Source organism: Glandiceps talaboti, chromosome 4, assembly GCF_964340395.1.
Source record: "Glandiceps talaboti chromosome 4, keGlaTala1.1, whole genome shotgun sequence".
Taxonomy (NCBI): domain Eukaryota; kingdom Metazoa; phylum Hemichordata; class Enteropneusta; family Spengelidae; genus Glandiceps; species Glandiceps talaboti.
In genome coordinates this window covers 2822600-2845234 of record NC_135552.1, presented here as the reverse complement: position 1 = coordinate 2845234, position 22635 = coordinate 2822600, and the positions used below count along the sequence as shown (strand labels likewise).

The 22635-nt window shown below is 34.3% G+C and overlaps 1 protein-coding gene across 1 annotated transcript; it reads right to left on the bottom strand.

Moving 5' to 3' along the window:
• Positions 1-312: 312 nt before the first annotated feature.
• LOC144434710 (protein white-like) lies at positions 313-20685 on the bottom strand. The gene is made up of 15 exons (XM_078123227.1): positions 20641-20685; positions 19203-19374; positions 16933-16981; positions 16222-16417; positions 15533-15685; positions 13259-13425; positions 12431-12605; positions 11527-11648; positions 10932-11166; positions 8690-8782; positions 8007-8064; positions 7394-7471; positions 6664-6769; positions 1503-1677; positions 313-444 (listed from the first exon to the last, which is right to left on the bottom strand). The coding sequence occupies exons 1-15, from the start codon at positions 20683-20685 to the stop codon at positions 313-315; spliced, it is 1956 nt and encodes a 651-aa protein (XP_077979353.1).
• Between the last annotated feature and the right edge of the window lie 1950 nt (positions 20686-22635).

Genomic DNA, 22635 nt, shown 5'->3' with positions numbered 1-22635 from the left:
GATGTCATCAAGAAGGTGTAGGAATGCTGAAAAAAATGAATGAATGAATGAATGAATGAATGAATGAATGGATGAATGGATGGATGGGTAGGTGGGTGGGTGAATAAATGAATGAATGAATGGATGGATGGATGGATGAATGAATAATTAATAACATTATTTTTCGTTTATAAATATAAAATGTTGTCTTTAGGCTCAAAGTACAATCTACAAAACTATTTACACAAGTACAGTATGCAATTCTGTGAGTTTAAAATGGTCTATCATGTATCACTTGATCTGGCGCATCATGTACACCATCCATATATCACATTATCTGGTACATCCTGTACGGACACAGTGTCTACGATGACAAGAGACCCGATATAAAAGTGCAACGTAACCCAATAAGAGGTAACCGAAAAACAGTAACACCAGTGATAATATATCCGTTGTTATATTTTCCTAGAATGAAACAGAAAATAACGAAAAAAGAATCGAATTTTATTTAGAGAATTGAGCTTTCAAATGTTTGAGTGTGTAACACTGGTACCCATTCTGATATATCAATGGGCCTTCAAAATAAACACAAAGATTCCATAAACATATCTCACTACAAGCCATAATGATAACACTACATTGTCAACTCTTAAATGGATCATCTTAATGGATCACCAAGTTCATCGAGAGAACAATAAAGGACACTTCTATACGTTCAACATATATAAATATATCAGTGTTATTTGGATATGAGGTTTACATTCTAGTTGTAAGGTCCCTAAACCAAGCCTTGTCCGACTTCATTGCTTATCAACAGTCTGACAGAAAAAAGTATACATGATACTGACTAAGAAGTTGTTTACCGATAGATAATCAATGACAAACCAGATTTAAACTGTATGCCTCCCATAAGGGAATCATTAATTATGCAAATTATTTATTAACACTGTAAGGTACATCTACAAACTTGATAGGGCATATGTGTTTTCCTATGGTTAACGTATGTACTAATTTATGTTGAATATGTAGTATGCATTCTTAAGATATAGCCTAATTACCAAAAATAATTAATTATGCAAATTATTCGTTAACGCTGTAAGGTACATCAACAAATTTTATAGGACAAATGTATGTTGTTATGTTTAACGAATATACTAAATTATATTGAAATTGAAGTGTGCAGTCTTAAGATATTGCTTAATTAGTTGATTTCATTAATATGCAAATTTCTCTAATTAAACATTAACAGATCTGGCTCAAAACCTAATCATGTCTAGCCATTACCCTATAAATCATATATTCCAAATTTCATTACAATTGAGCCAGCCGATTTTTAGAAAATGATGACACAGACACACACAAGGACAGACAGACAGACAGACAGACAGACGGACGGACAGACAGACAGACACACACAGACAGACATTCTCCTTTTAATACCTCCCGTACCCTTACGGGAGGTAAAATGAAGCCTTTCTTTGTTTTTGAGAAGATATAGGCAGTGTTTTGATGTAAATACTCACCGCACTGTAGCCCAAACTCTGTAGAACTTGTTCTCCTGTTGTTGCACAATTAGGTATACGTGGTGTGCTGCAATCTAAACCAATTAGTTTGTTCCACTCGTTGATGTTCAAAAGTTCATAACCATAGTAAAACCAGCTAGTGTATTTTAACCAGTACATATAGGATGGTATTGACCTAAACAAATACAGTACATATCGGATGGTATTGACCTAAACAAATACAGTATATATAGGATGGTATTGACCTAAACATATACAGTACATATAGGTGGTATTGACCTAAACAAATACAGTACATATCGGATGGTATTGACCTAAACAAATACAGTATATATAGGATGGTATTGACCTAAACAAATACAGTACATATAGGATGGTATTGACCTAAACTTTAACCAGTACATATAGGATGGTATTGACCTAAACAAATACTGTACATATAGGATGGTATTGACCTAAACAAATACAGTACATATCGGATGGTATTGACCTAAACAAATACAGTATATATAGGATGGTATTGACCTAAACAAATACAGTACATATAGGATGGTATTGACCTAAACTTTAACCAGTACATATAGGATGGTATTGACCTAAACAAATTAAAATACTGTACATATAGGATGGTATTGACCTAAACAAATACTGTACATATAGGATGGTATTGACCTAAACAAATACTGTACATATAGGATGGTATTGACCTAAACAAATACTGTACATATAGGATGGTATTGACCTAAACAAATACTGTACATATAGGATGGTATTGACCTAAACAAATACTGTACATATAGGATGGTATTGACCTAAACAAATACAGTACATATAGGATGGTATTGACCTAAACAAATACAGTACATATAGGATGGTATTGACCTAAACATATACAGTACATATAGGATGGTATTGACCTAAACAAATACTGTACATATAGGATGGTATTGACCTAAACAAATACTGTACATATAGGATGGTATTGACCTAAACATATACAGTACATATAGGATGGTATTGACCTAAACAAATACAGTACATATAGGATGGTATTGACCTAAACAAATACAGTACATATAGGATGGTATTGACCTAAACAAATACTGTACATATAGGATGGTATTGACCTAAACATATACAGTACATATAGGATGGTATTGACCTAAACATATACAGTACATATAGGATGGTATTGACCTAAACAAATACAGTACATATAGGATGGTATTGACCTAAACAAATTAAAATACTGTACATATAGGATGGTATTGACCTAAACAAATACAGTACATATAGGATGGTATTGACCTAAACAAATACAGTACATATAGGATGGTATTGACCTAAACAAATTAAAATACTGTACATATAGGATGGTATTGTCCTAAACAAATACAGTACATATAGGATGGTATTGACCTAAACAAATACAGTACATATAGGATGGTATTGACCTAAACAAATACAGTACATATAGGATGGTATTGACCTAAACAAATACTGTACATATAGGATGGTATTGACCTAAACAAATACAGTACATATAGGATGGTATTGACCTAAACATATACAGTACATATAGGATGGTATTGACCTAAACAAATACAGTACATATAGGATGGTATTGACCTAAACAAATACAGTACATATAGGATGGTATTGACCTAAACAAATACTGTACATATAGGATGGTATTGACCTAAACATATACAGTACATATAGGATGGTATTGACCTAAACATATACAGTACATATAGGATGGTATTGACCTAAACATATACAGTACATATAGGATGGTATTGACCTAAACAAATACAGTACATATAGGATGGTATTGACCTAAACAAATTAAAATACTGTACATATAGGATGGTATTGACCTAAACAAATACAGTACATATAGGATGGTATTGACCTAAACAAATACAGTACATATAGGATGGTATTGACCTAAACAAATTAAAATACTGTACATATAGGATGGTATTGTCCCAAACAAATACAGTACATATAGGATGGTATTGACCTAAACAAATACAGTACATATAGGATGGTATTGACCTAAACAAATACTGTACATATAGGATGGTATTGACCTAAACAAATACTGTACATATAGGATGGTATTGACCTAAACATATACAGTACATATAGGATGGTATTGACCTAAACAAATACAGTACATATAGGATGGTATTGACCTAAACAAATACAGTATATATAGGATGGTATTGACCTAAACAAATACTGTACATATAGGATGGTATTGACCTAAACAAATACAGTACATATAGGATGGTATTGACCTAAACAAATACAGTATATATAGGATGGTATTGACCTAAACATATACAGTACATATAGGATGGTATTGACCTAAACATATACAGTACATATAGGATGGTATTGACCTAAACAAATACTGTACATATAGGATGGTATTGACCTAAACAAATACTGTACATATAGGATGGTATTGACCTAAACATATACAGTACATATAGGATGGTATTGACCTAAACAAATAATGTACATATAGGATGGTATTGACCTAAACAAATACAGTATATATAGGATGGTATTGACCTAAACAAATACTGTACATATAGGATGGTATTGACCTAAACATATACAGTACATATAGGATGGTATTGACCTAAACAAATACAGTACATATAGGATGGTATTGACCTAAACAAATACAGTACATATAGGATGGTATTGACCTAAACAAATACAGTATATATAGGATGGTATTGACCTAAACATATACAGTACATATAGGATGGTATTGACCTAAACATATACAGTACATATAGGATGGTATTGACCTAAACAAATACAGTACATATAGGATGGTATTGACCTAAACAAATACTGTACATATAGGATGGTATTGACCTAAACATATACAGTACATATAGGATGGTATTGACCTAAACAAATACAGTACATATAGGATGGTATTGACCTAAACAAATACTGTACATATAGGATGGTATTGACCTAAACATATACAGTACATATAGGATGGCATTGACCTAAACAAATACAGTACATATAGGATGGTATTGACCTAAACAAATACTGTACATATAGGATGGCATTGACCTAAACAAATACTGTACATATAGGATGGTATTGACCTAAACAAATACAGTACATATAGGATGGTATTGACCTAAACAAATTAAAATACTGTACATATAGGATGGTATTGACCTAAACAAATACTGTACATATAGGATGGTATTGACCTAAACAAATTAAAATACTGTACATATAGGATGGTATTGACCTAAACAAATACAGTACATATAGGATGATATTGACCTAAACAAATACTGTACATATAGGATGGTATTGACCTAAACAAATACTGTACATATAGGATGGTATTGACCTAAACAAATACAGTATATATAGGATGATATTGACCTAAACAAATACTGTACATATAGGATGGTATTGACCTAAACAAATACTGTACATATAGGATGGTATTGACCTAAACAAATACTGTACATATAGGATGGTATTGACCTAAACAAATACAGTATATATAGGATGGTATTGACCTAAACAAATACAGTATATATAGGATGATATTGACCTAAACAAATACAGTATATATAGGATGGTATTGACCTAAAACAAATACAGTATATATAGGATGATATTGACCTAAACAAATACTGTACATATAGGATGGTATTGACCTAAACAAATACTGTACATATAGGATGGTATTGACGTAAACAAATTAAAATACTGTACATATAGGATGGTATTGACCTAAACAAATACTGTACATATAGGATGGTATTGACCTAAACAAATACTGTACATATAGGATGGTATTGACCTAAACAAATACTGTACATATAGGATGGTATTGACCTAAACAAATACTGTACATATAGGATGGCATTGACCTAAACAAATACAGTACATATAGGATGGTATTGACCTAAACAAATACTGTACATATAGGATGGTATTGACCTAAACAAATTAAAATACTGTACATATAGGATGGTATTGACCTAAACAAATACTGTACATATAGGATGGTATTGACCTAAACAAATACTGTACATATAGGATGGTATTGACCTAAACAAATACTGTACATATAGGATGGTATTGACCTAAACAAATACAGTACATATCGGATGGTATTGACCTAAACAAATACGGTATATATAGGATGGTATTGACCTAAACAAATACTGTACATATAGGATGGTATTGACCTAAACAAATACTGTACATATAGGATGGTATTGACCTAAACAAATACTGTACATATAGGATGGTATTGACCTAAACATATACAGTACATATAGGATGGTATTGACCTAAACAAATACTGTACATATAGGATGGTATTGACCTAAACATATACAGTACATATAGGATGGTATTGACCTAAACATATACAGTACATATAGGATGGTATTGACCTAAACAAATACTGTACATATAGGATGGTATTGACCTAAACAAATACAGTACATATAGGATGGTATTGACCTAAACATATACAGTACATATAGGATGGTATTGACCTAAACAAATACAGTACATATAGGATGGTATTGACATAAACATATAGCAAGAAGTTAAACAGAAGGAGAGGAATCTTGAATGTAAAAATATATATTATAAAAGTATTATCAGGTGCTGCTACACACATACACATACATACATACATACATACATACATACATACATACATACATACATACATACATACATACACACACATATACAAATACACACATACGTATGTACGTACATACATACATACATACATACATACATACATACATACATACATACATACATACATACATACATACATAGTGGGGTTGTCGGTGTGCTTATATGTACGCTTGAATTCTTATCCGTTAACTGCTTGATTATGTGTTGTGTTTTTTTTGTTCATAAATTGTGTTATTAGTTTAATTTTCAATCATGAAGTCTTCAGATTTATCAGGAATTAGATGATGGCTTCTTCAAATATGTCTCTTTTTCGGATGATTATGAGCAATGATGTACTCGCGTTATTAACATGTAATTGCTACGCTTAGACTTTTGACCTTTCTGTAAATGAATAGAGGTGCACGTGAGTGGTGAATAAGGCGTTCTGACTTACTCTGGTTTGATAAAAAATCCTCCGACCATAATCATGGGAAGAAGCATAGATTGCGAGATAGCCAACACAATTGTTATATTATCACTTGTCATGGACACAAACATACCTAGAAGAGATAGACACACATTTGAAGATTAAGAACGCCATAGCCTACGGCATAGGCAAGAGTTAACATCTAAAATGGAGTCCAAAGATTGATTTCTCCAGGCATCTTCTCAGTGACACATTTCGCATTCAAATACCGGATGATGTACATTGCTTCTATATGTTACACAAATGAATCAGAATACATTTCCGGGTGTAAATCCAAAAATTAAATGCTGGTGATGATGAACAGCACAGGAAGTAATATAATGGTAAGAAAGTGGCAAAGCATGGTCAACTAGATGAAATTGAGATTTATTTGTTATTATCAAGTAGTTTTAGTGGTGAACACAATTTGGTAAAATGCCCAGTTTTTCAAGGTATACCAAATATAGTCGGTCCATACCAGTTTACAATTACATCAATGCATACTCCGTACAAGAGTCATGGTACAGGCTAATTAGAACACTGCTGTGGAAAACGCATGATATTTTCCCCATATGGAAACCATGTTTGTTTACAATGCTATCTTTAGTGATAATTATAGTACAGTCTTTGAGAAAGTTTAATAGCTATAACAGGGCAATTGTAGTGCAAACGTATGTCAATTTGACCGATCAGACCGGAATGATTTGAAATGACTTACCGAAAGCAAATCCCACAGCAGATGTCAGAATAACAACAATTGTACAGCCAAGGAAACGACCAAATTCCGGAGTTAGACCTAAGAATAGAGGAACAGTAACAATAAGCAGTTAACGAATAAACACACCGTGTAAGAATCAAACCTCATTTGAATTAATATATTGTGTAGAATAAAAAGCACTGCAAGCTTTTTGCGATTCAAATGGTACACGTAAAGAGGAAAGTGTTCAAAACAAAGATAAACGTTGCATTTAGTTCTAAATCTGTTACAATTTACCAAAACACTACAAATGTATCTACCTCTTCACAGTCTGATTAACGGATTTGATAACATCTGATTTGTTGGAAGAGAGCTGATTGGTATTAAAAATCTAGTATGTAATTAATGGTAATAAGCAATAGCTCTCATCAATAATGGACTTTCTACTCCTTAGAAATATACACACACCTTAGAAATCTACATACGCAAAGACATTAATAGCAGGAATTCATGTGTTCATTTCATAAGAAATTATAGCTAACCCTATCGATAATCTCTAAAGGTAATCTTATCAACTAACCAATAAGAAACTGTTACATATAATGTTTTCAATAATCTGTAATGTTAAACTTACCAACTAGCCAATAAGAAACTGTTACATATAATGTTTTCAATAATAACAGCGAAGGAATCTGAAATATATATATATATATATTACATATAAAATTAATGGCGAAATTGTATATGTATTTTTGGATTGAGAATGACAACAAGTGTATATGTATGACTAATGAAAGAAAAAGGGTGAGATACGTTCAGTACAAACATTATTAGTACGTTTTGTTAAATCCTAAATTGACACAACAAAAATACCAATATATATGATAAATTAACAGAAATACTAATATATTATATGATAATTAATAAAAATACCAATATATATATATATATATATATATATATATATATATATATATATATATATATATATATATATATATATATATATATATATATATATATATATATATAACTCGGTGAGTATCAATCTGCTAAGACAGTGCTCTATACCGCAGTGGCAGAGCGTAATAGTTTTGGTAGTACTGGAACACACCCAAGAAAGAGTTCCAGTACTACCAAAACTATATATATATATATATATATATATATATATATATATATATATATATATATATATATATATATATATATATATATATATATATATATATATATATATATATATATATATGATAAGTAACTATTTAGAATTCATACGATCAACTATACAGTAGAGACCCCTTATTTGCATCTTACCTCAGCGAGAACTCTTGTAAAGAAGTATGCTGCTGTATTATACATTCCATTATGGTGTTCACGGAGAAATACTGGCACTTCCATAGGAAGAATCTACAAGAGTGAAATATTCATAAAGATGATTTACTTGTTTCTGGAGACATTTGGCGTAATATCATGGAATTATATATTAGGAGGAGAATTGATTTGGGCATATAATGTCGAATTTTTGAGATAATTCCTATGATGGGGAATTTAATTTGTAACTTTTTCATTAAGTAAATTTGGAAGCATATGTTGATCTAAACATACTTGTAGGTAATTAATTGAAGCAACTCGACGTATCTGAGACTGATTAATGTTCAGGCACCCCTCTGTTGTCACAGACCTTTGAAATGTCTTGCATATCATGAAATTTTGTCTTATCCGAGTTGATTGTTAGCGTATTGCATCACACCAATTGCAGACTTTCCTGAAATCAAAATTAAACTGGTCAAGCTGAATGGTATCAGAATTGTCGTCAGCAAACAGACACAAAAATGCATTTGTGGAGTAATATCATTGATGTAGATCAAAAAAAGGATTGAACCTAAAATAGAACCATGTAAAAAACGACATTTAATTTCACTAGGATGACATGTTAATATTGACATTTACACTCTGTTTACGCCCTGAGAGATAATTTTTTAACCAGAGTAATGGCAAACCTCTGATACCATAATGATTTAATTTCTCTGTAAGAATGTTATGGTTGATTATATCAAAAAACCTTCCTTAGATCAATGAAGATACCAAAAGTTAAATAACCCTAGTCCAGTTTGTCGGCAATACCAGTGATCAAGTCAGCTAGGGCGAGTTTCGTGCCGTGCTTTTTCCGAAAACCAAATTGAGTCCTTAGAAGGATGTCATATTTGTCGAGATAGCTGATAAGTTGATTATTTGACAATAAATTCCATTATTTCAGTATGGGTAAAACTGAAATTGGACGATAGTTACCAACATCAGTTGGCGATCCTTTTTTGTAAATGGGTATTACCTTGGCGATTTTTAATTTATTTGGACAGATACCATGACTCAATGAACAATTGACTATATGGGTGATTGGAAGTGCAATTATATCTGCGGAATGCTTAGGCCAAATAAGAAAGTTGTTTGGTTCCGGTTACCCGACCCCACCTAGTTTTTCACGCCGAACCTAAACTTAATTTTTACACATCCGAGAAAAAAATAAGAGCATCGCGAAAATTGTGAAGTCTCGCAAGAAATAGTGGATGCGGAAACTGTGTAGAATGTCATGAATTGATGCAATCCTTACGAGGAGAGAGTTGTCTTCTTTTCTAATTCATACTTTACAATTTGTGTCCATATGTACTTCTATTTCGCTTCTTTGTGCTTGCTATTGGCTTCAAATAAAAATTTCTTGGTCTTCTTGTGTGTTTTAGCTGTTCATTTATGTAGATTCGATTATTAGCTTGTTTTGGGATGGCAAGGCCGATATCTGACGTCGATTTCTCTTCAGTTTTTATAGGCTTGGTATATTTATTCCTTAAACTTATTCTCGTAAATCTAACGATTATGTCGGGTACTTGCTGTTCTTTCTTCTTTGGAAGACGATGGCTTATGTCAATGTCACTTACTAATATTGGTACTCCTACGACATTTGCTACCCTCATTACAATTTTATCTGTGTTTTCATTTTGACTGACTGACTGACTGACTGACTGACTGACTGGTCTACCATATATTTCAAGGTTGTTTCTTCGGGTATATTGTTGCATGTCTTCAATTTCGTTTTCTGCCTGCTTGAGTTTGTCTTCTGCCATGTCCAACTTTTTATGTAATTTTAATGTTTTATTTTCTGATAGGTGGTCTTGCACGCGTCTTTCTTGCAGTCTTCAAATTAAGCTATTAAGTTTTACGATGTTCAAACCTTTAATTAACCGTTCTGGGTTAAAATCAAGAAATCAATTCTTGGCTCACCAATAAATTTGAACTGTAAGTCAAAATTCTATCAACATTTATTTTAGTATTCAGTGTGTTCGTCGGATACTGTGTTAACGCTATTAGAAAGAATATAACAGATTTTTTGTAGACGTTCTTGAACACAAGACGGTGAAACCGATTTTTTATTCAAAGGGACAAGAAGTAACCTTTCATTTGGCAAAGTTTGGATCATTTTGAAGAACTGTAATTTCTGAGATATTGATCATTAATAATAATAATATTTATTTCTTATAGAGCGCATTAAGGTATACGTATTTACCTGTACAACGGAAAACACTGTTTCTGATGCCATTAAGATAAGCATCAATGCCAGATAACCTGCGATATTCTGCACTGTTGTATTTCCTCTTTGTTCCAAGTAACACAAACCTAAAAACAGTCCGGCAAGAATATGTGCTGGAAGTCGAGTTTTCAACGAAGCTTGATCTCGTAAAACAGACAAACAGCTTCGGCGCAACAAGAGGATAAACTGTGTCCACCACGATGACTTATACCTAATAAAATAGAAACGAATATGACTGTCAAGTATTATACAAAGCTTCAAACATTTGATGTTATAATACAGTTCACTCATACGACATACACCTCGTAAATATAACCAGATGTCAATATGTCGTGTTTGATGGATATATAAGAAATACTGTAGGGATACCATTTGATTCGGATCTCCAAGATACAAATCATAACAAGACGTTTATTATTTTATTATTCATAACTTTCTTATTAGTTTAGCTAAGCATAAACGTTGTCGACAATTATTTTTTGAGTACCAACTATATTAGCCAAAAAAGTTAGTCTGACGTCACTGTGTCGATATAATACAATTATTAACACTAATAATGGACAGAACTTACGAAGATAGCACAGCTTTGAGATGACTTTCATCTTCTGAGTGTTCATCTCTTGCGGATAGCACCCTTATTTGGTTTTCTAAGTCAGCTTTTAGGGCTGAGTTTTCATAAGCCTCACAAATTGACTAAATGGGACGAAGAGCAGAGAAAAATATTGTTTGACCGGAACATATGGTGAAATACATGGAAGTAATCAACACTACGTTAGTCATCACTGTGCCCTACTGTACTGTAGTTTACTGTACTGTACTGTACTGTACTGTACTGTACTGTACTGTACCGTGCCGTGCTGTACTGTACTGTACTGTACTGTACCGTACCGTGCTGTACTGCACTTTACCGTACCGTGTTGTGCTATATTGGCACTTTGCTATGTATATTGTATTGCATTTATTTATGCTTTAATATGCTGCACCATACGTTTTGTGTTTTGTGCATTTTTTAGTGTATGAGCTGGTTCTCGAAATAAATTATTATTATTATTATTATTATTATTACTTCTTCGCCCGACACCGCCCATCTTTTCAATGCTGTGGTACAATGAAGGAGCCGCAACCTGCCAACAGTGTTCATTTTCACGCCATATTTAAAACTGTTGTTTATGCTTAGACATGATGATGAAGATGATGATGATGATCGATGATGATGATGATGATGATGATGATGATGATGATGATGATGACGACGACGGCAACAACCACGAACACGACAATGACATAGTGATAAGGAATTTTAGTTGAGTTGGCGATACTTGCTACCCCCTACCCTAAATCACATGTACATTGACTACCCTAACTATCCTTACTGCTATATCGGGTAGACAAAACAGAATGGTAGCACAATGCATACATGGTACAACACTTTATATACATAGTCACAACCAAAGACATACGTGTATAGTTTGTACCTCAATCCTTTGTTTGCTGCTTTCTTCCTGGTCTGGTATCACAGACAGAATAAGTATAAAGAAATCTGGTGGTGAGAATGTGTAAGGACAAAGATACCCACGATCGGCGAAGTATTGAAGAGCGAGATTTGGGGGACCAAGGTAAGCACACTGGCCGTCTACCATCAGTAGTATCCTGTAGAAAATACACAATCGAGTCGTAATACAACAAGGGAAATTTAGCTAAGAAAATTATAAACAGATTCTAAGGTGTGATGGTTTCCTGGGATTTCTGATGTTCTGGGAGTGTGTAAAACCTTTTCCATAAAGTGGCCAATGGTTACCTCAACGATAAACTCAAATATTATGACATCTGTTTGAAACTAATCAGACGGTCAACAATATAGCAACAGGTGATTCAATACTGTTCAGGGTGTACGACATTATAAGTAAATCGTTCTAGCTACCAAAAACTGTTTCAAAAATGTTCCAGTTACAGCTAGTGCAATGTTAACGTGAATAAAAACGAGTAATTTGCCAACCCATTCTTAGTTAACATCAGGATAATCGGGGGGGGGGGGGGGGGGCGTCAGTGTACAAATTCATTAAATAGAGATGAAAATGATATCAAACTTGAGACATTTAAATATAATCCATGGCCGCTAAATACTGTGTGAACTCTATGGGAAAATAAAAGATTGTATATTTCCTTGAAAACAAGAAGATGATTCCCAAAATTGCTTTCATTATTTCAAAAGAACCAGGAACACGTTAATTCCATGGGGCAAAGTTTAAAGAGACTGTAAGAACTTGATTTTCAGGAACATTTGGAATTGAATGATACTTTACCTGTCGAAAAGATCATAGATGGCTGATGGTGGTTGATGAACTGTAGTAATGATAGTTTTACCCTGAGCAGCCAAATCTTTGAGGGCGCTAATCACGGTTTCTGCCATGAAAGAATCCAAACCACACGTTGGTTCATCACATAGCATGAGGTAGGGATCTGTCAGTAACTATGGTAACATGAAAGCAATACACATTATTTTGAGTTTCAAAAGTGTTATTGGTAATTATGGTAAAAAGATAATTTCAATAATCATGAGTAGTTTGTAACTGGTTTGTATCTAAAACAGAAACAAGTCAAATACATAATGCTGCTCATATAAATGTACAACTGACTTTAATGGATTTATATGTCAAATCTAATTTAGGTCCATCTTAAACATGCACAGACTGATCAATGTAGTGTTATCAATACAATTTAACCGTCCATCAATCATTTTCTTAGTCAAACTTTATATTACATTTTTTTATTGAAAATTTACTCTTGACAAATTAAATTGAAATGTTAAGTACAAAATAATTGACACAAAATAACATTGTCAAATATATACAAAGAAAAGAAAGATAAATTATTACATATGTACCATTGTGTACGTTGGTGTACAGTCAAAAATAAAACCGGTATTTTCACTGGTGGCTATGCAAATGAGATAAAATGAGATAAAATAGATCCAAAAGTAAAACCAATTCCTGATGAAAATAAGCAAATAAATGCATTTTTTTAAATGCACATATGTGTCTTTCCTGTTGTTACACACTTTTTGAACAATTTTTTGTTGGTTCATAATGTATTTCACTATTTTTCTCGACCATCGCAAGTTCTGGGGTATCAAATAACTATGCAAATTAGTGTCTTACCTATCAAATAACTATGCAAATTAGTTAGGTATTTTCACTGTTCATTATGCAAATGAGTAAACAACCTTTCGAACTACTTTATGTTTGTAAATATTGCCGGCGACCACTACTTTACAAATGGAAGATATTTCGGTGGATTCTGAACATAACGATTTGTTTAATTTGAATTATTTTGAACTTTCTGAGAGTGAATTTTATTATGATCAACAACAAAATAAAGCTGACCCGAGGCACGCGCCCAGCGACTACGGCCACCGATGCTTCGTACACATCAACAACGCCCAACAAATGCAGCCGATGGGAGATCGTGCAACACAATCCTCAGGACCATCAACCAGCCAGAACGCAGTCAATCAATTCCCACAGTTATGCGGAATGTTTTGAAAATACCCGTATTAGCGGTGGATCTTTCAATTTCACATTTCATGTCGCCGGAAACACCTCTGTCAAAGTTCTTGTCAGTGTGTTTACATTATAAAACGCTGCAGACAATCCGTAATCTTTTCCGATTCTGATGAAGACTAACTTTTATAATATTGTACATTTTGAAAGATTTTACTGAAGTACTATTATATAGGACACTAAGAATACCACGCTGTTGAATTGTATCTGTTTCTACTACTAAAATAATCGTGTATGCATTTCTTCTGATCGGTTTTGTGAATGAATCACAGCGGAGCTAGCTAGCGAGAGCAGGTCAACACATAATTTGCATATCAATACTTATTGTTGTTGACAACCAATCATCGCTCATAATTCACGTCTGTGACCTCTGCCTGACCTGAATGACATGAGCTGGTGACCTGATACATATTCATGCGAATATGTTGTTCGCCCTTCCCCACCTGCATTTTATTGCGTTTTTGGTGTACATATGTAATAATAACAGAACCCCATGGCCTCGCAATGGACGGCAGGGCATACAGAAGTTATTTTCACTCGTGATTCGGTTTATTCTGCTGTATTTTCACTCGCTATCGCTCGTGAAAATACGCGGCAGAATAAACCGAATCACTCGTGAAAATAACTTCTGTACGCCCTACCGTCCATTGCGAGGCCATGGAGTTCTGTCATATTATTATGAGGAGCACATATGTGGTGGTGAGGTCTACAGATATAGTTGGCTCTGAACTAGTCTAGTCTGTGACAATGACAATATAAGTATACATAAAATCAAATATGCTAGCATACCCTAATCAAGTTATAATTTGAAATACTGCCAAAATCTTCATACAACCATAAACTCGTTATTCAGTTATTTGTGAGAGTTGTCAATTTTGATTAGGTCATAATATTTCTCACAGATGTATCTTCAGAATGAGGGTAACGTTACACATCCCACTGTTGCAGTACTTGTGTAAAGTTTTTATATAACCATCTGCCATAAAACTATCCCTTTTTACTGGCAAGTATACTTACCTCTGTAGCAAATGACAGTCTCTTTTTTTCACCTCCTGATAGCATTTTGATTGTAGTTTCAGACGTATCTCCCAATCCTAGCTGAATTAAAACTTTATTGATCATTTCCTCACGTAACCTTGGTGATGTATCTGACTCCATCCGCAGGGTAGCCTTGGTGATAACCAAACATTTTGTCATTGATCGAATTCATGATGTAATTAAAATTAACATGTCAGTACTCTATATGATTTTTTATATAATGTTTTGGAATTTAGAAACAGCATAATGCAATTCTTTACTATCGGGGTTTATTGTGAGAACATACACAATGGAGGAAAGGATATAGGGAAATAGGAAAGTGTTGACATAGTAAGAACTCTAGGAACTAAAAGTCTGAAACTTCAGCCGTTACCTTGTCGATATGTATAGTATAGAATCTAATGGTGTTTTAACTCGATGGGAAAAAACTTATAACATTCTTGACAAGAAGCTGGCGAACCCTTATCTATTTTCTTATTTCAAAAGGAGCAGGGAAAAGCTTTAATATGGGAAATCTTAAAGTGAATTTGGAGAGATTTGAACAACTTTGATTTGCAAGGAATTTGATCCTTGATCTAGGCACATTATATCTCAAAATATGGTTACAATTCGAGAATGGAACTAACTCTGTATTAAGGATCGAACGTATTGATCTCGTAAATACGTACATGAAAATTTAAATGTTCCCTCGCTGTCACTGCTGGTATAAAGAGATCAACTTGTTCCACATATGCAATGTTTCTTTTACTGAATGCTTCTGTGACAGCATTACCATTTGCAAGCACCGAGCCTTCAACAAATAAATTACCCTGTAAATATGGTCTCCCTGATAACACGTTTAGTAATGTAGTTTTCCCAGATCCACTGAAATACAAGAAACCATGAAAGATAACAGACGTCAATAAATAGATGATGTCAAATGAAAAACTATTGTAGTTTTGAATATTGTTGAAACTATAATCGCTTGTTTCATGGTCGTCTCCCCCCCCCCTCCCCACTACAATTGTGGAAAGAACTTCTCATGATGCGATGATAAATATACAACAAACGTAATAGTAGAAACGTGTGATATACGTGTCACTTGAGATGGAAAATCTTCTGCAACGACTTATTACAAACGCATCATTACACAACTGAGAAATTATCGAATCCAAACACATTACGAAAAATAGCATGTAATGTTATCGTAGTCCACGTCATAATTAGATTCAGAACAATGTTAGAACAGATTCTTACTTTGAGTAAACCAACACAAATAAATAAGATAAAATTCAGCTTGAGAACTATAACAGGTCAATGCTCCTTGTAAATCCACCCCTTCGAGTGAAATGAAATGTAACATGGGGTAGGCGTGATTTCTCGTACATTCATATATTTACCTTGCTCCCATAATAGCAAGAATACGACCCGGTTCAGCCAATCCTGAAACTGTAAATAGATCACATGATATGTGTTGATATTATGATAATTTTGTAAGATTGGGTAAATAGTAAGCATATCTATTAACAGCAATGACTTCTCCTTAATTGAATTCTATGTTTTTCACCGTCACACCTTAACAATGATAGGTCCGCGGTCGGTCAGTTAAAAAAAGTGTTTTAAAAGGTAAACCATGTATCTTTCTTATGACCATTTCGCGTGGATATTTTCAAATTCGTTATGGTACTTTAACTTAAATACCTTAAAAAATTACAATTTATTGAAGGCCCTGAATTAACAGGAATTTAGATACGCTTTTGTGGGGTCGCAAACTTACAATCAATGACTTAGCTACAAGGTTGTGGGGTCGCAAACTTACAATCAATGACTTAGCTACAAGGTTGTGGGGTCGCAAACTTGCAATTAATGACTTAGCTACAAGGTTGTGGGGTCGCAAACTTACAATCAATGACTTAGCTACAAGGTTGTGGGGTCGCAAACTTACAATCAATGACTTAGCTACAAGGTTGTGGGGTCGCAAACTTACAATCAATGACTTAGCTACAAGGTTGTGGGGTCGCAAACTTACAATTAATGACTTAGCTACAAGGTCGTGGGGTCGCAAACTTACAATTAATGACTTAGCTACAAGGTTGTGGGGTCGCAAACTTACAATCAATGACTAAGCTACAAGGTTGTTGGGTCGCAAACTTACAATCAATGACTTAGCTACGAGGTCGTGGGGTCGCAAACTTACAATCAATGACTTAGCTACAAGGTCGTGGGGTCGCAAACTTACAATCAATGACTTAGCTACAAGGTCGTGGGGTCGCAAACTTACAATCAATGACTTAGCTACAAGGTCGTGGGGTCGCAATCTTACAATTAATCACTTAGCTACAAGGTCGTTAGTCTTGCTGCTAGACGTTCGGGCTTTCTTTCGATGCTATAACTATAAGCGAACGAAGTACGCATGTGAGGGCCTGCCCGAACATCCTCGATAGCGTTGTTCGGCTGTGTGTCGTATTTTATCGGAAGAACATCCGAGGGCTAGCTGATAGACTACAATGTCGTGGGGTCCCAAACTTACTATCAATGACTTAGCTACAAGGTTGTAGGGTCCCAAACTTACAGTCAATGACTTAGCGACAAGGTTGTGAGGTCGCAAACTTGCAATTAATGACTTAGCTACAAGGTTGTGGGGTCGCGAACTTACAATCAATGACTTAGCTACAAGGTCGTGGGGTCGCAAACTTACAATTAATGACTTAGCTACAAGGTTGTGGGATCGCAAACTTACAATCAATGACTTAGCTACAAGGTCGTGGGATCGCAAACTTACAATCAATGACTTAGCTACAAGGTTATGGGGTTGCAAACTTACAATCAATGACTTAGCTACAAGGTCGTGGGGTCGCAAACTTACAATCTATGACTTAGCTACAAGCTCGTGGGATCGCAAACTTACAATCAATGACTTAGCTACAAGGTCGTGGGGTCGCAAACTTACAACCAATGACTTAGCTACAAGGTCGTGGGGTCGCAAACTTACAATCAATGACTTAGCTACAAGGTCGTGGGGTCGCAAACTTACAATCAATGACTTAGCTACAAGGTTGTGGGGTCGCAAACTTACAATCAATGACTTAGCTACAAGGTTGTGGGGTCGCAAACTTACAATCAATGACTTAGCTACAAGGTTGTGGGATCGCAAACTTACAATCAATGACTTTATGATTTTTGTCTAATCTATCCGTAGAGGCGAACGATTTTTTAAAAAGGATTCAAAATATGAAGTACAGTCGGTCTGATCATGAGAAACTAAGGCCACCCTAACTTGATAATAATCGTTTGTGAATCAGTAGAATTAATTAAGGCCACTCTAACTTGGATTGTTGTTACATTGAATACATTGATATTGGCATACCAATTACACATGTCAAATCTAGGTACGTTAGTACACATAACTGGTACAGCTCCCGTGGCACCACTGAGATGGTACAGCTATGTGCACAACCCTGTCCTAGGTATGTGAATGTTACAGGGGTGTACGAGGTTCCTTGTGTATATAAATTGATCTTCTAACGATTTCAGACAGACATTAGGATATCTGATGGCACAAGTAAATTCCATCACTTCCAGCACACATATATACTGATCCGTTCATGTTTTTAACTACATACATGTATACCAAGTTGATGACTTGGCATGTTAAGAAACTATATCATACCTCCATTTAAAACTGTTCTGGGTTTAGAAGTGGCTACATCGTTCTTCTTTAAACGTTTTAACTTCTCATACCACCTTTCCTCTGCAGGTAGAGCAGTGGCTTGTACGTCTGTCCATGTAAGTGTATACGGACCCCGACCCTTACGTCGACCCCTGTGCATTGATACGGGTGTCTATACGTAGGGAATAAAAGGGAATAGTTTAAATTTAGAAGGCTGAGCCTTTGTATGCCTAACGTAGAATGAACGTAGAAAAACAATCTTAAACTGTTGCTGTTACTTTGTTCAAGAAAACTTTACCCCATCCTCATTTTAAACTAGTGGTCACCATGCAAATCTTTAAATAGAAGTCAAAATGACATAAACTATACCATTTTATATATAGTCACTGTGATTTTGAGGGATATTCTACCTTCAATTTGGAAAGATGGCGGGAAAAACACAAATCTATAAATTTATGAAATGTGGAATGACCTAAATATTATAACCTCAAAGTTTTATCTTCAGGTACTTGTCCATTAAACAGACAAGTCTCTTTAATTCATAATGTTTTAAATTTGTGAAAAGATGTCGGGAAATATGCTAAAAATAAGCACCCTTAACGCTGCTAATAGTAACAATGACCTGAATAGCTACGATGAATTTGATAGCAAAGACTGGCCGCTAGGGGATTTGAAATTGTGTGATGGTGTAAAAAAAATAAAGCCAATACCATAAAATGTAAAATCTACTGTCTACAGAATAGAAGGCCATCCCAACAGCCATCGTTAACATTCACTGTGACTGTGGAGAGTTCACTACAGGTTACTCAGTCCCTTGTCATAGGTGCACCATTCTCATAACATAGATACATGGATTATTGTCACACTAGGATTGCAGCACTATATGTTTAGCCATTACAAGAAACATAGCAAGGACCTCGGTGCTATTTTCAATCTCCACGTCACAATATTTTAAATAATATATGCTTATTTGTTAGTCGAGAATAGAATGCACTAATTTATCAATATTCTGAATTGAGAGACAAAATGTTCCATATACAGTGGAAATTCGAACAACATTTACACTAACTTACGTTACCTTTGCATATATATATATATATATATATATATATATATAGTTTTGGTATATATATACATATATATATATATATATATATATATATATATATATATATATATATATATATATATATATATATATATATATATATATATATATGGGTTATAGTTAGTTTCGCCATGCAGTTTCTCCCTGAGTCATGTTGTGAACGAGTTGTGACTTTATGAAGATAACATCTCTCTCTCTATAGACTATCCAGAGCTTGATTTCATCCATGCCTTATTACACTCCCTCTAAACAATTGACACCCATTTCAACTTAAACATCACTTGTAGAAAATTCTAATTTTGATGTGCATAAAAAATTACGTGATCTCACCATTTCAAAGTCCATGTACTCTCGAAGCTCGGCAAGTGAGGCCATTTTTATCCTGTATCAGTAAGTGACTCTCTGTTGTTGTTGTATTGTCATCCAGTCATAAATATTCATAGGAAAGCGTAAATACTCATGTACCGTCATATCTTCTCGAAACATAATGCTGTGCTATTACCGTCCGATAATAATGAATTATACGGGCACTTGTATCCAAGACAACGAAGCTTACTGAGGGTTATGCAATTTTTGTCAAATTTTGTGTTTCAATAAACTGCAAACGGTTGTTTGTTAACATTTTAATTAATTGTTGGATACGCATTTCTCTGTCTATTTGTTCTGTTTTGATTGTTAATGTTTCTAGTTCAGATATGTAAGAATAATTGTGAATGCTTGTGTCGTTTGGAACATCGTCGAACGGGTGATGAACAAGTTTATATTACAGACAAACCAGGGTTTCTTGGATATTAATAATAAATCAAAATAAATGTGATATACTGTACTTTTATCGATATGTTTTAAATTTATTGTGTGTTAAATTGACAATACAAGAAAATTACAAGTTGAACACTCATCCTTAGTTGAAAACTTTGTACATGTACATTATATTATAACACCGTTCATGTGAATGAAACGTTCAAAATATTTTAAAATAATATAGACAGTGAGACAGAAAGACATACATACATACATACATACATGCATGCATGCATGCACGCACGCACGCACGCACGCACGCACGCACGCACGCACGCGCACACACACACACACACACACACACACACCCATGCACGCACGCACGCACGCACGCACATACATACATACATACATTTTTGAAAAGCCCCCCGTCGCTCTCGTCTGTTAAATTCTCTCTCTCACCTCCTGTCTGTTGAAGACTGGCCGGTCATCTAAGAATAAAAAGGTAGAATAATCTAAAAATGTTGTTTAATCATGCTTCACCTGTGACGTCATATGACGTCATTTTTGTACCAGTGATGATCACAAATGCATTCAACGTATATTTTTATTCATTCTCTATTTTTTCGTTAAGACAGTCGGTAACACGTTTTACCACCATGACTCACCTGTTCTTATGGTATCACGTATTGTAACGGTGAGCCGAAGTGCCACCAACGTCGACGTTTACAAATTAATGACACCATATAAAGCGGTGTACGCGATTCGATTTCGGGGGGGGGGGGGGGGGGGAGTTACTGACTTGCATTACCAAATCATTCCATTTTTACCTTAGGAAAGGGAAGGTTATGTTGTACGTCCTGTCTGTCTGTCTGTCTGTCTGTCTGTCTGTCTGTCTGTCTGTCTATATCTTGAAAAATTACTGCATCAAATGTAAGGAAACTTGTTACACATCTTCCTCATGATAATTATAAAAAAAAATTATGAATATGAATTAGTAATTTGCATAATTAAGGATTTTTGTAATTACGTTATATCTAAGAATTTACAAAATCTAATATGCGGCCGGGACCACATTTCTTGTGTCCGTGAAATTGAAAGTCCAAACTATCAAGTTAACCTAGAAATAATCTTATTCATAGCTGTTTGTTTGTTTGTTTGGTGTTTTTTCTAGTCTTGACAAAAATGTTCATATAAAATGCATGTATGTTAATCACATGTCTCGCTGACTTTTAAGTAAATGATTAAAACACAGTCTTATATAAACTGTAACATCATGAGTTTAGATCTGTGAGCCCACGTCCAACTAGATGTATATTAACTCTGTTACCGATTTATTTGGTTAATGTTTGAGTTTGTGACTGCATGTTAATACTAGACACAGATACAATTATAAACAATTCGGTGTTTGATAGAAATATGTTCATGTAGATACTTTGAAGTAAAAGTTCTCCTTTCTGCGTCACTGCGCAATGCATGGGATGTGTAACACTTATAAATTACAAGACGGCGTTTGATAGCATGGCTGTGGAATACCACCTCTGTGCCACGAGTGCTTTGCACATCCCAATGCCACAGCTGTGT